Here is a 15,402-nt window from a genome sequence, read left to right as displayed (position 1 = left end):
CTAAGAAAGATCACACGTTCATCAAAGATTACAACATCGCTGTACGAGTGGACAGAGCCGCTAATCAACAGGTATAGATACACTGGAACACCGAGTCGGTGCACTAAACAAGCAACCAGGTACATGAACCTTCTGTTCTTCCTAAACCAATCAAAAAAGCACAACGCTGCTGGCGGTGCGACGGCCAGTACGATTCTAAGGGGTTCCAATTACAGTGAACCACGTTTAATTTTTGCGACCAGCGAGGACATATTGATAAAGCTTGCAGTACGAAGAGGAAGCTTATGAAGAAAGTCGCTTTTTCAGCATAATCGCAGCCTCCACGGCTTATTAAGTACGACGCTTTCTGATGTCCATAGAGCAACATCAGCAGCAGCATCTGTGCTGTGTAATCTCAACACCGTGGATCTCGGCATGCGACCGAATATTAAGGCGAAAGCCTTTAATGCCCCATCGTTTTCGACAGAAGGTTATCAGCAGAGGTGTCACGCTTTCGAGAGCGAGAGTTAAAAATTGAGAGCACTGTAGAATCTACACTGCAGAAATCGAAAGCAGGAGTTTTGGTGCTGCATACGGTGCATTACGCTTGCTCTCATCATTATTATCAACTAAATGCACCGCCATTATCAATGCTACTCTCATACAACTGTATAGCGTCACAACACCTGTGGCACTCCTGGCGGAGAGAGGGGGAGTTAGGCCGCCATTCATGCGCACCGCCATCTCTCACGGACGGCGCGAGTTGGTCGCCCAGCTTTGAGGCGTGACGTCACACAGAGGTCAGGCGAAAGGTCATTTCATGTGCACCGCCGTCGCACCGCAAAGGCTTGAAAGTGAAAGTAGTATTGCTTTCGCAATAAAAATAAATTATTAAACCTTGTCTCTACCGGGAAATGAACCTTGGATCCCCAGTCAAGCGCTTTACCAACTGCGACACGCCCCGTATCGTGAAACGCTCGTCATAATTCCCCTTGTCTACCGTGAGGATGATAGCAACATTCCGCAAGTAACAAACACTGCGCATTTCCTTTTCTGTAAACCAATTTTAGAACGCCGGTGAACTTTGATGCCTTCATAAATGCTGGTTTTGTTCAACAAGGGGCGCTCCATGTACCGTCACGACAGGTCATGACATCACTAGGCGATTCAGATGCAGGCATACATAATATGCCGAATATGCTATGCAACACCGTTCCTCAACATTAGGACGAATGAAAAAGGCAAGATAGACGCGCTCATCAGGCGTTTCAAGAGAGCGCTGGGTCTACCCATCTCTTCCTCAACAGAACGCCTGATAGAAATGGGAGTGCATAATATATATAGCTGGACACAACTTGCTGAAGTGGTGAGAATGAGTTACATGAAAGATTAAGTAGGACAAGCATTTGTCGAACCCTTCTATATTGGGTGGGTCGAAAAAGAGACACAGGTGCAGCTAAGAAGGTCGCCCTACCGCCACAATGTCGCGAGACATCATTGTCCCTCCTCTCCCTGCAACATGCACCCAGAATACCACAAGGAGAGAAGGAAAAAGAAAGCATAAGCAGTGCTTAAAAGGGCAAAAGAATTGAGAGTAAAAGAAGTAGCCTACGTAGACGCTGCAAACGGCTGAACGGGGGCGACAGTCGTCGCGGTAGTCGATGGTAGCGACGCGTCTCCGCCACCATATAAAAAGTTGTTAATGAGTGCTGTGTAGGTCCTTCTTATCTTCTTTCATCTTTGGTCGTGTGCCGTTACGATGAAAACTATAAAGAGGTCAGCTCACGTTCGGCGTCTCCCCAGTGCTTCCACCAGACGGCAAGTGATAGTGACAGTTCCGTAGGCAAGAAACGAAAAGGCTAGCGGTGCACTGAAACGTTCTTCATTTGGGATAACTTGTGCCGGCAAAAATAAAGTAACACAATGGCTCGAAAGCACCACTCGTGCTCGTCGGTCTTCAAAGCATGAATGCCCATCGCACCAGTCAACACTCGATTTAAAACCAGTGAAGAAAACATCTAGATAAAGCCGCAAACAGTGAATAGAATTAGCTGGAACATTGTAGAAACAAGCGAGTGGCTGGAATACTTCGAGATACATCTCCGCGCACATTGCGCGACAGAGAAAAAGATAAAGCTCCATCTAGCGACAACGAGCATGAATAAAAAGTACATAGTCTATCCGTGCGCTACAATAAGTGATCAATGATACGGCGGCATCTCGGAGACTTTATAAAAAGAACCAATAAATATTTGAAGGGGTCGAGGCAATACAGAAGCTTGTATCTGTAGCATCAGCTTTAATCCCCCCCCTCCCTATTAGCCACTCCAACACTGTCAGCTTTTTTCATCTTACAGTACGCTGTCCGCCAGTTCTTTTTTGTTCATCTGCCAAGGCGATGACAGGTGAAGCTTGATCTTTCGATTCGCCGAACTTTTTCAGTGCGGCTGCTACATTAGTCGCATTCAGTGTACATCTTGGGCAGCCCTGCATAGAAAGCTTGGTGACCCAGCAGCGTCCGTGGTGCCAATTGGACCTATTCATGTGACAGACGTGTTCCCCCTGTTTTATACAAGCACTTGCAGACACTGAATGGGGCTTTTAAACAGCTTACTAATGTCCTTGCCATCCGGCCACAGCACTGCTTCCAAATGATCCCTTACCACAATATTGCTTTGGCTGAGTGACTAAGCTATTTGTCAGACAGTGCTCAAAAAGACCTCGAACCTTTGTCTTCTGGAGATTCAAACAAGCGCTTCAAATCGACCAGCGATATGCAAATCTTGGGCTTCATATGACGACAACACGTGTGGCAAATTGCGGTCGTTAATAGTGATCAGGGGCAAGTTTTCTATAACATTACGAGTTTGCCTTGAAGATCAAACAAGAGCTTTGGGGATAAATTGATTAGAGACGCCCTGGTAGCACCAGGAAGTAGAATGCGGTAAAACGGTGTTAATAGCAGTAATACTAGATACGTTATATTGGTACGTTGATGCAAAGTTCAATGTCAACAAAGAACAGATCAATTGTATTCTTAACCTCTTTTATCATTCATAGCGGCACATCTCCTGTGAATGCGGAGTTCTAAGTGTCCATCTAACATCTCCTGTGAATGCGGAATTCTAAGTGTCCATCTAGAGTTAAAATGTAACTGAAAGACGACACTACAAGTATATTTCAAGTGTTGTCTCATAGTTGTTCTCATTCCTTAAAATGCCTACATGGTGTTCATGAAGTAATAGACGGTTACACTAAAAAATTTAGCCCTATCCCCACAAGAAATCGCCTACAGAACAACAAAACTCTTGAAGGGGTCTAACCTCGAGTATTTCTCTGCTACACTGGGGCACTATTCCTTATTATTACATATTGTTACGTGGAATATTTACAGTCCCAAAGCTGTCCGCACAAGTAACGTTGATGAGGGCACCGATTTCACAACACTCAGTGTCGTCGTCTTCTCGGAGTCTGTTGCACTTCTTCATCCTCATCACGGACAGCGAATACAGCTAAATAACACTGCCCCTCCCCCCCCCCCCCCCCCCCCGCGGAAAAATCACAGTCCTGGTGCGGTCTATGTAAGCGGAATAGAACGTTGATAATAGGGCTTTAGACGGGACACATGCACTATTTCGGAGGTTGGAGCTGTGGACGGGTACTTCGGAACAACAGATTCAACTTCGTAGGTGACGTCGGCCACGGGGCGCAAAACACGGTAAGGGCCAGTGTAACGGGGCAAACGTTTTTCACACAAGCCCACTCGACGGCACGGGAGCCACAGCAAAACGAGAGATCCAGGAGTGTAGTGGACATCACGGTGGCGGCTGTCGTACCGGATCTTTTGGGAGTCTTGGGATGCAGAGAGCCTGGCATGAGCTATCCGGCTGGCATCATGAGCGCGGGTGACGGCGTCACTGGTGTATGTACTGGTGGCGTCTGCCGCGGGTAGAGAGGTGTCGAAGGGTAGTAACGGGTGTCGGCCAAATAATAAAATGGGGAGTATCCAGCGGTAGAATTGACAGACGAATTGTAAGCGAATGTGACAGAGGGGAGGTGAACGTCCCATTCTCGATGGTCGTCAGACACATACATGGCCAGCATGTCTGTGAGGGTGCGGTTTAGACGTTCCGTGATGCCGTTGGTCTGGGGGTGATATGCGGTGGTGAATTTGTGGCGGACGGAGCACGAACGGAGAATTTCGTCAACCACTCGCGACAGGAAACAGTGGCCACGGTCAGTTAGTAGTTCACGAGGAGCACAATGATGAAGAATTACGTTTTCTAGAAGGAAGTCAGCGACGTCTGTGGCGCAGCTGGTCGGGATGGCTCGGGTATTAGCGTACCGAGTAGCGTAATCGGTGGCGACGGCCATTTGTTCCCCGAGGTGGAAACTGGAAAGAGGCCAAGGAGGTCAACGCCTATACGGAAAAACGGGTCAGTTGGTATGGGTATCGGCTGCATATGAGCTGAAGGCAAAATTGTGGGCTTCTTCCGACGCTGACACGGTTCACATGCGGCAGTGTACTGCTGGACAGAGCGGTAGAGCCCCGGCCAGTAGAAACGTCGGCGCAGACTGTCGTATGTGCGAGAGACACCCAAGTGGCCAGCCGTGGGTGCATCATGGAACTGGTCAAAGATGGTGGAACGCAGGTGTTGGGGAACGACGAGCAAAAGGTCTGTGCCATCTGGTCGCATATTACGTCGGTATAGGGTGTTCTCGTGGAGCACAAATAAGGCGAGAGATGGGTCAGGGCGGTCGGAGGTAAGACGGAGGATAATGGAATGCAGAGAAGGATCTAAGTGCTGTTCCTTGGCAATGATAGCAAAGGCGGAGACAGACAAGACACATGCGTCATCGTCAGAGTCTGTAGGATTAGTGGAGTCGACGGGATGACGTGACAAACAATCTGCATCTTGGTGAAGCCGGCGGGACTTGTAGACGACAGAAAAGGTGTATTCTTGTAATAGTAGCGCCCAGCGCCCCAAACGGCCAGTAGGATCTTTGAGAGAGGAAAGCCAGCACAAGGCATGATGGTCTGTTATCACAGTAAAATGGCGGCCAAACAAATAAGGGCGGAATTTCGTAATAGCCCAGACAAGCGCCAGGCACTCTCGCTCTGTAATAAAATAATTTTGTTCGGGTGTTGAGAGGAGACGGCTGGCATGCACAATCACCCTTGTACGGCTGTGTTGTCGCTGAGCGAGTATAGCTCCTATTCCATGGCCACTTGCGTCGGTACGGAGTTCAGTATCGGCGGAAGGGTTGAAGTGGGCCAAGACTGGTGGAGTAGTTAGAGCAGCAATAAGCTCTGAGAAGGCTGCAACTTGTTCAGGCCCCCAATAGAATGAAACGTCTTTCTTGAGGAGTTAGGTGAGCGGACGAGCAAGGACTGTGAAGTTCGGGACGAATCGTCCGAAATAGGAACACAGGCCAATAAAGCTTCGGACATCGCTGTATGAACGCGGAGTGGGAAAACCTCTGACGGCACGTATCTTGTCAGAGTCAGGCTGAACGCCGGAAGCATTAACCAAGTGACCAAGCACTTTGATTTCCCGATGGCCGAAACTGCATTTCATTGAGTTGAGTCGAAGGCCGGTGCGGCGGAATAGGTCGAGAATGGTAGAAAGGCGAGAGAGGTGGCTGTCAAAAGTGGACGAGAAAACAATAACGTCGTCTAAGCAACAAAGACAAGTCGTCCACTTGAAGCCGCGCAACAATGAGTCCATCATCCGTTCGAAAGTTGCAGGGGCGTTACATAGACCAAAAGGCATGACTCTGAATGATGAAGGTCGTCAGGGGAGATGAACGCTGTTTTTTCACGGTCTCTCTCGTCGACAGAAATCTGCCAGTAGCCTGAAGAAAGGTCGATGGATGAAAAGTAGCTGGCTCCGTGCAAACTATCAAGCGCGTCGTCGATGCGCGGAAGAGAATATACATCTTTTTTGGTTATCTTATTCAAATGACGGTAGTCAACGCAGAATCTCCAACTGTTATCCTTCATCTTGACCAACACGACAGGGGATGCCCAGGGGCTACTTGAAGGCTCGATTATGTCGTTCGCTAACATCTTTTCGACCTCCGTTTGAATGACGCATCGCTCGGCAAGCGAAACACGATAAGGCCGCCTGTGAATAGGACTGGCGTCACCGGTGTTAATGCGGTGAGTGACAACTGTCGTTTGACCCAATGGGCGGGTACCGAAGTCGAAAAGGTCATTGTAGGTAAACAAAAGCTTGTGTAACTCAGCGGCGAATTCAGGTTGCAGATCAGCTGCAATCATGCTGTTAAGCGGATCAGGGCGCGATGTGGACGAGGAGGGGTTGTTGGCAGGGACGGCAGTTGTATGATCTGTAGACAGAACTGAAATGGCACAATCGGTAATCGGGGACAGCGCAGCTAATGAAATTTTCTCGGGCAGAACTTGAGTTGAAAAGCTGAAGTTAAGGACAGGGAGAGTGGTGCGGTTCTGGAAGATGTGCACAATTAGTTGAGGAAGGCTGACGTGCCGCTGCAAGCATGACATCAGTAATGGGACAAGCGAGATAGTCGCCATCTGGGACGGGTGGAAATGGCGACATAGGGACGTAAACAGCAGTTTCAGGAGGAAGGTGGCTAAACTGTGCTGATCGAAGGCGGGGTGCGCCGGAGAGGTCTTTAGAGCAGAGCGGAAGGTCCAAGCGAAGTAGGCCGCTAGAGCAATCAATAAGGGCACAGTGGGCTGTTAAGAAGTCAATGCCAAGGATAACGTCATGGGGCATTCATGTAGGACGGTGAACAACACTGGGGCATGACGGTCAGCAATTGTAACCCGCGCCGTACATATGCCAACCACGGCAGCAGAACTGCCATTGGCGACGCGAACTGTGGACGAGACGGCTGGCGTAAGGACTTTCTTGAGGCGACGGCGAAATGAGGAGCTGAGAACGGACAGTTTGGCGCCTGTATCAATTAGAGCAGAAACGGGAACTCCATCCACAAGGACGTCGACACGGTTATTTTGTAGGGCAGGGGTCAACAGAGGTTTTTCGGCCCGGGTCATAAGTGCAGTGTCACCTCCGGGAGCTGCATTGGCTAGTTTTCCGGTACGTGGCCAGAATAGGACGCTGGCGAATTGCGGCGAGGAAGAGGAAAACGCGAACATCGTGCTTGCGGGGATGGTGAACGGTTGGCAGCACGGACAGTGGAACCGGGGTCAGCACGGGTTTGGTCGGGGCGAGGTGAGGAATAGCGAGGGGCATAGTCGCCGCGGCGGTCGACGTACGTTTACTGATGAGATGGCATGTACCAGCGACTACGGCAGTGGCGGGAAATGTGGCCAACGCGAGAACAAGTAAAACAGATGGGGCGATTGTCATGGGTACGCCATCCTTTTCGGTTGCGGTAACGATATCGGGGCGAGAAACCGGCGTTAGTTGAGGCGGCAGCAATTACTGGAGGGGCAGATCCTGAATTCGTGGTGTCGGTGGTTCTGTTAGAAGGGAGGCCCATATTCGCAACCTCTTGGCGAACAACATAAGTGATATAGTAGCCAGGGTGTTGTCGGGTGTATGCGACTGCGAGGCCGCGGGAGTCATTGGCTGAAGCTCTTGGCGGACAATGCGTGTCAAAGCGCTGTCGTTAGCAGGCGGTCGAGGAGTCGGGATATCGATACAGGAGGAGCTAGCAGCCGTGTTCGGCAGCCGGTCGAAATGGTGAGGTATGCGCCTTTGTTTCGCCTGCTCGAAACGTCGGCACACCTGCAGCACAGAGTCCACGTTGGAGCAATCCCTGCACAGCAGGAGGTTGAAGGCATCCTCGGCAATGCCTTCTACTATATGGCCGACTTTATCTTCCTCAGGCATGCCTTGGTCGACTTTGCTGCATAGAGACAGGACGTCTTGGATGTAAGTGAGGTAAGACTCTGTAACCGTTTGGGCGCGAGAGGCGAGCGCTTTTTTTGGCGGCAATGTGGCGGCCGATAGGCTTTCCGAATAGGACGTGGAGCTTCTGTTTGCAAATGTCCCAAGATGTTAACTCGTCTTCCTGGGTTTCAAACCACACCCGCGCGGTCCCAGCCAAGTAAAATATTACATTCGCAAGCATGAGTGTGGCATCCCACCTGTTGTGCTTGCTCACGCGCTCGTATAGGGCTAGCCAGTCATCTACGTCGACGTCGTCGGTCCCGCAGAAGGTTCCGGGGTCACGGGGTGGGCCATTAAAACAGCAGGTGCGGCGGCTGTAGAGGTAGAGGCGTCTGTAGTCATTGTGGTGGTTCCGATGTGGCGACCGCTGCGGAGATCCAGCTTGTGACAGGAGATACAATAGATTCACCTCCACCAAGAGACGTTACGTGAAAGATTTGCAGTCCCAAAGCTGTCCGCACAACTAACGTTGATGAGGGCACCGATTTCACAACACTCAGCGTCGTCGTCTTCTCGGAGTCTGTTCCACTTCTTCATCCTCATCACGGACAGCCAAAACAGCTAAGTAACAATATATCGGTGACAGCTTAACACTAACAGAAAACCACAGACATGATGGAAGTGGGTGAAGAAACCAAAAAGGAGTGTTGTACTAGGGCCGCCTCAGGAAAGCATGTTTTGAACTATGGCCCACAGCTGATTTATAATACTATCTACAATTGAAACACATATATCGAGAGGAAACTCAACAGTAAAGGATGCAAAATTGCTTCTGAATATAATTCATTCTGTATATGCATTCTATACAGACAGCTGGGACTGTGAGATGTTCCTCACCATCAGTAATTGCATAACATTCATGAGATGAGGAGAGCATTAGCTTGAAATTTAGCGCTAACTCTGCGTGCCTCTGTGTTTTGTGAAGGACGATGGTAAAGTTTTTTGTGATTTCTCAGTGGTGTTTGGACGTGGAAGCTTTTTACACCATTTACACCTTTCTGCTCATTTGTTTTTATTTCTGTGTGCAGTTTCTGCCCCGAGCATTAGGTTTAGAGCTTTCGTTTCTTTCTGACCTCAGGTTTTTGTGTAATGTCTAAGTCGCGTGAGCCAGACAGCTACACGTTTCTGCCGTTCTGCCTGCTCCCATCGCGCATCCCACGCTCAGCCATCGAACAAGTGAAGGGCCTGCAAGAGGACATCAACCTGCTCATTCATCGTGTTGCACATGACTACGAATTTCTCCGTGACTGCTTAAAAAGGTAAGTGGCAACCTGTAGAGTTCTTTGCTCATTTCCATGAGCAAATTTGCTTGGAGGTTCCACCACGTTCTGTGCGCAGATTTTAGAGGATAGCAAAATAGCTGTGTTAGCTTTTGAGCCAGAGTGTGGCTGTATGGGTCACCTTTAATATACAATGGAGACGGTGTCTGACAGCTCCTTATCACTTTGAAATGGCTCGTTTGACATGCCAATAGGCAGGCAGCACAAAAATCTGCATTGATTGTTTTAGAACTAGCAGTTTTCCTCAATGGCATTGCCTCCTCGTAATAAGCCTAACCAGTCACAAGCGAGCTGCTTTATTAAATTATTCGACTGTAATGTCGAATGTAGTTTATCATGAAGAGATGCATAGCTGTTGCGTTTATGTAGCTGTAAGATTGACCTAATATACTTAGTTTATTCATTTCAACTCCAATTGCGCCGTATTAGGCAGATGCGTTTCACTGTTTCTCGTTTTATGTCTTTCATGTAAAACTTATACTCTTTAATTCATATTAACTGCAGTATGGGTTTATGATTTCTGCAAAAATATAACTACCCTACAGGCCGCCTTTTCTTGCCACTTGAGGGGAGCAATGGAGATGAAGCACCGCCCCTTCTTATCCAGTGGAATGCAGTCACTGCTCCTAGCTATGAACCTTTGCCTAAAACGTTATATCATCCATATTCATAATTTAAGGCTTTTGTTTAAATAACATTTGAAGTTCCATACCACGGAAAAGCAATTTTCTCAATTACAAGGAATCTTTTAGGTGTATCTCGATGCATTAACCTTCAATATATAGTGCCAAATTGACCAGTATGGAAGGGAACATGCTGCAAGAAAACATCCCATCAGGCTGCTTTTTTGTCGGAAAGACAAACTCACGGACTCGGCGCTCCTGTAGGCTTCGTTTCCGTACCAAGGAAAGCTGTCGCTTAAAATAGTGGGTGCTATAATGCCTGACTTGCCGTTAATTTCATCATACTAGTCTCCTGAAAGCTCCTTTCTACTGTCAAATTTTATACTAGCTCTCGGAAAAGCAGTACGTATGGATACACTCACGAGTTTTCATCATTTCGTCAGAATATTATTACCAAGAAAATATTTTGAATTTCTTTGCTTTCCAGCACACGTTGATTTTTATTTCGTAATTTATTTCTAATAATGTTGACCTTAAAAAAATACAGTGGGTAATTTAAGAATGTGTTTGAGCTAGACATTCATTGTTTTGGCATACAAATACAGTTTGAAGCCGAGTGTTATTGATCGTCTCTAGTTGCTTTGAATTTCCTATGGAACCACCTTCCAGCAACTTAGTGTTTGTTTCTAAAACTTAAGGGCATATATGCCTAGCATTCTTCATGCAGGACATTTTTCTTTAGCAATAACTATATCGGTTTACTGCGCAAAATATTCGTGGCAGCTGAGACAGGTTCAAAAGCCTCAACCTTTCATGTGGAAGATTTGCGTTGCTTATACTTTGTTTTAAATACTCTTTGTATTCAGAAAACGCCAACATTTGTCTCTGCAGATCAGCCCCGTCGTCCCGAAAACCACATAAGATTTGCACGTTTTCATGAACAAGCAACCATATGGGACGCGAAATGTATCTTTAGAGACGGTGCCAAACACCTGCAGCTTTATCACATGTAACAGGTGCTACTTTTGCCTACAGTTTTGCATTTTAGATTGGCTCAAACGAGTTGAAAAAATATTTTCATCAGTAGAAAGACAAATGTGCGTTTTCGGACAGTGTCGTCAATTCATATCACAAAATATTTGGAGGTTTTTTATTTGGTCAAGTTCTGACATACACACCGTGGTGGCTCAGTGGTTAGTGCTCTCGACTACTGACCCCATGTATGCGGGATCCAATCCCGGTCCCGGCTGCCGCTTTTCAATAGAAACGGAAAGCACGTTCATGTGTACTGTGTGACGTCACTCCACGTTAAATAACCTCAGGCGATCGAACTTTCCGCAGCTCTCCACTACAGCTTCTTTCATAGCCTGAATCCGTTAAACCCTGACAACGAAACAGTTTTGGCTTTTGGCACATATCAGCTAGGGGAACACACACACACGAAAGCATATAAACATATATATATATATATATATATATTGTGACGATTTCCGTGCCGGCGATGCTGTAACGGAAGCGAACCATTCACTCCTGCTTGCTCAAGGCATCTGCGCTGCTCGAAGTTTATTGCTCGAAGCTAACCCCTTGATATTCTTGATATCCTCAATCACCTTGTACGTGACAGTATATAGTCTACTCCAGCTGTCACCATTTGGAGTCAAGAATATCAAGGGGTTAGCTCCGATACAACAGCGGTGACCAGCACAGGCGCAAAACCCACAAGCGACACTTCGTCGTCCTTCACTCAGTCATGCGCCACCTGGCAACGCTAGGTGGCAATATATATATATATATATATATATATATATATATATATATATATATATATATATATATATATCGTTGTTTAATTATCTTTGTGTTTAATTATCTTTCCCCTAAATAGATTACATTACTCATTTCTGTGATTATCCAAGTAAACATTAAAAAAAAGACAAAGTACCATCCCTAACGCTTTCCTTGGCCTCGCCGACTGTTGGCTTCTTTCCTTCATGTATTATAACGAGCACCCTCATTTCCCCTTAATTGATCTGCTTGTAGCTTACGGGGGTCTCGATTCTGGCAGTCTTGAGGCCATAGGTAGCGTAAGAAGGTTCTAGCACAGCTTTCGCCCTCGCTCTTGATCACGTTCTACGTGACGCTGGCGGTAACAAAGGACGTTCCACGTCCGCCGCTATGGCTGAGGGTGGCGCTGGTGAACACTCTCAAGGTTCGTATACAGACAACATAAATACCCAAGAAAGTAGCAGGGGGGACAGCGGCCGATGTAGCTCAGTTGGAAGAGCACCGGACGCGTTATTCGGAGGTCGTGGGTTCGGTTTCCACCATCGGCACGTTGTTTTTTCTTCTACTTTGTGTTTAATTATCTTTCCCCTAAATAGATTACATTACTCATTTCTGTGATTATCCAAGTAAACATTAAAAAAAAGACAAAGTACCATCCCTAACGCTTTCCTTGGCCTCGCCGACTGTTGGCTTCTTTCCTTCATATGTATATATATATATATATATATATATATATATATATATATATATATATATATATATATATATATATATCATCATCAGCTTGATTATACCCACTGCAGGGCGAAGGCATCTCCCATATTTCTCCACTTAACCCGGTTCTGTGCTAGCTGCATCCACTTGACCCCTGCGAACTTCTTAATCTCATCCGCCCACCTAACTTTCTGCCTCCCCCTGCTACGCTTTCCTTCCCTTGGAATCCAGTTTGTTACACTCAGCGACCATCGGTTATCCTCTCTTCGCACTACATGTCCTGCCCATGTCCAATTCTTCTTCTTAATTTCTCCTAGAATGTCGGTAACTTGAGTTATTTCTCTGACCCACTCTGCACGCTTTCTATCTCTTAATGTTACCCCTACCATTTTTCGTTCCATAGCCCTCTGGGTTGTCCTCAACTTAAGTAGAACTCTCTTGGTTAGCCTCCACGTTTCAGCCCCATAGGTGAGTACAGGTAAGATGCAACTGTTGTATACTTTACTCTTGAGCGATACCGGTAAGCTGCTAGTCATAATCTGCGAGTGCTTGCCAAATGCGCTCTATCCCAATCGTATTCTTCTTGTTATTTCCTTTTCGTGGTCCGGGTCTGCGGTTACTACCTGTCCTAAGTAGACATATTCGCCTACTACTTCCAGTATTTCGCTACCTAATGTAAACTGCTGTTCCTTCCCGAGGCTGTTGAACATTACCTTAGTCTTCTGCATATTGATTTTCAAGCCTACCTTTCTACTTTTCCTGTCTAGGTCATCAATCATTATTTGCAGTTCATCCCCCGAGTTGCTTAGCAAGGCAATGTCATCAGCAAATTGCAGATTACAGAGGTATTCTCCATCTACCCTTATCCCTAACTGCTCCCATTCCAAGTCTCTGAATACTTCCTCTAAACAAGCTGTGAATAGTACTGGGGAGATTGTGTCTCCTTGCCTAACACCTCTCTGTATGGGAATTTTGTTACTTTCTTTATGCAGAACTATGGTTTGTGTGGAGGCGCTATATATATCTTCCAGCACTTTCACGTATGGCTCGTCTACCCCCTGATTTCGCAATGCCTGCATCACCACCGAGGTTTCAACTGAGTCAAATGCTTTTTCGTAATCAATGAATGCTATGTATAAGGGCTGGTTATATTCCGAGCATTTTTCTATCACCTGATTGATGGTATGGATATGATCGATAGTAGAGTACCGTTTCCGAAACCCTGCTTGATCCTTTGCTTGATTGCAGTCTAAGGTTGTCCTGATTCTATTAGCGATTACCTTAGTAAATACCTTATACGTAACAGACAGTAAGCTGATTGGTCTGTAATTTTTAAGGTCCTTAGAGTCCCCTTTCTTGTGAATGAGGATGTTTGCATTCTTCCATGGTTCCGGTACCGTCGATGACACCAGGCACTGCGTATACAGGGTGGCCAGGTTTTCTAGCACGATATCCCACCCGTCCTTCAGCAAATCTGTAGTTATCTGATCCTCTCCAGCTGATTTCCCCCTTTTCATAGTTTCTAGTGCTTTCTTGACCTCGTCCTTCGTCACTGGTGGAACGTCTGACTGTTTTTCCCTACCGCCAATCTCATTACGGTCCTGACTACTTTGGCTACTGTAGAGATCTGTATAGAACTCCTCGGCTACTTTGACTATCTTTTCCATATTAGTGATGACGTTGCCCGCCTTGTCCCTTATCGCATACATCTGGTTTTTGCCTATGCCCAATTTCTTCTTTACCGCTTTAAGGCTTCCCCCGTTCTTTACAGCATGCTCAATTTTCTCCATGTTATACTTCCTAATATCGGCCACCTTGCGCTTATTGATTAGCTTTGATATCTCGGCCAATTCGATCTGGTCTGTTGGATTGGAAGCTTTCATACTCTGGCGTTTCTTAATCAAATCTTTCGTCTCCTTAGACAGCTTACCGGTATATATATATATATATATATATATATATATATATATATATATATATATATATATATATATATATATATATATATATATATATATATATATATATATATATATATATATATATATATTAGTTTACATAGTCCAATACGTTTTAGTGCCTGTTATTTTAAAGTATATATATATATATATATATATTAGTTTACATAGTCCAATACGTTTTAGTGCCTGTTATTTTAAAGTACTTAAGATTGTTCCTAACTGATTTAGATGAATATCAAGGTCAGGGTCGGTTTTCGAAATTCAAATTAAATTTGCCCATTTTTTAATATTCTTGAATTTTGGTCGATGTAAACATAATATTGAGAAGGAACAGCCAGCTCTAGGGATTAAATTTTTTTCCAGACATAATGAACAATGCCCGGATAATATATACAAAACGTTTCAGGGAAACATTTTATTGAGCCAAGCCGGAATGAAAGGCTGAATATTGTCAATTTTCAGAACAAGCGTTACGTTCTACATTTAATTTTATAACTATAAACATTATATACAACAGTTTGTTACTCCGTAATATTTTTGAGGCATTGAGAATTCCTTAGAAGGATTTTAATATCAATCAATCACGTCTTTGCCCTTTGAAAAGGAGGAGTACAGGACTAAAAAGCTCGGAGAGCTTGACGAGGTCCCGACCCCTTACAAGTCAGCAAACAGCAAGATGACGGCCAGTCATACATCAGATTTACAAGCACTATAGACAAGTAGCAAAGAGCATGGAACAATAAACACTGCAAGTGGCAAACACAAGGAATACCAAGAAACGAAACTAATTAATAATAAAATAGAAGCTGTCGACAAGAACGCGAAGAAAATGGAATCCATATTTTTGTCCTGCAAAAAATCAAGTTGGCAAAACCATTTGATGATATCCTTTTGGTGACAGGTGGGATCAAACTCCTGCCGGTGCAATAAGTTTAGCAGCTAGGGTAGTCTGTAAGGTAAAGATTGTTCATCATAAGATGTTCTACGTGTGGGCACGAGCCACATTTTTTTCTATCTGGTTTGACGATCGCTTGCGTTCACTTGTAATATTGAAAGACGAATTGCATAATCCCTGTTAAATTTAACAAAGTCTTTATAACGTATCATCAACCTATATTTGTACAAGAAAAATACAGGAAAAATATGATATTTTGGA

At 45.6% G+C, this 15,402-nt stretch overlaps 1 protein-coding gene across 1 annotated transcript in view; it reads left to right on the top strand.

Annotated features, from left to right (window-relative positions):
• The window catches only part of LOC146200123 (glutathione synthetase-like), a 132,763-nt gene that overhangs the window by 39,720 nt on the left and 77,641 nt on the right, over nt 1-15,402 (top strand). Inside the window, exon 2 of the mRNA XM_084592875.1 lies at nt 8,962-9,142. Within this exon, the coding sequence (XP_084449001.1) occupies nt 8,962-9,142 (181 nt within the window). The remainder of the gene's footprint in view (nt 1-8,961; nt 9,143-15,402) is intronic.

The sequence above is a fragment of the Amblyomma maculatum genome, chromosome 2 (assembly GCF_055883805.1).
Source record: "Amblyomma maculatum isolate TAMU_Amacu chromosome 2, ASM5588380v1, whole genome shotgun sequence".
In the NCBI taxonomy this organism is placed as follows: domain Eukaryota; kingdom Metazoa; phylum Arthropoda; class Arachnida; order Ixodida; family Ixodidae; genus Amblyomma; species Amblyomma maculatum.
This window is presented reverse-complemented; position numbering and strand designations above follow the sequence as displayed.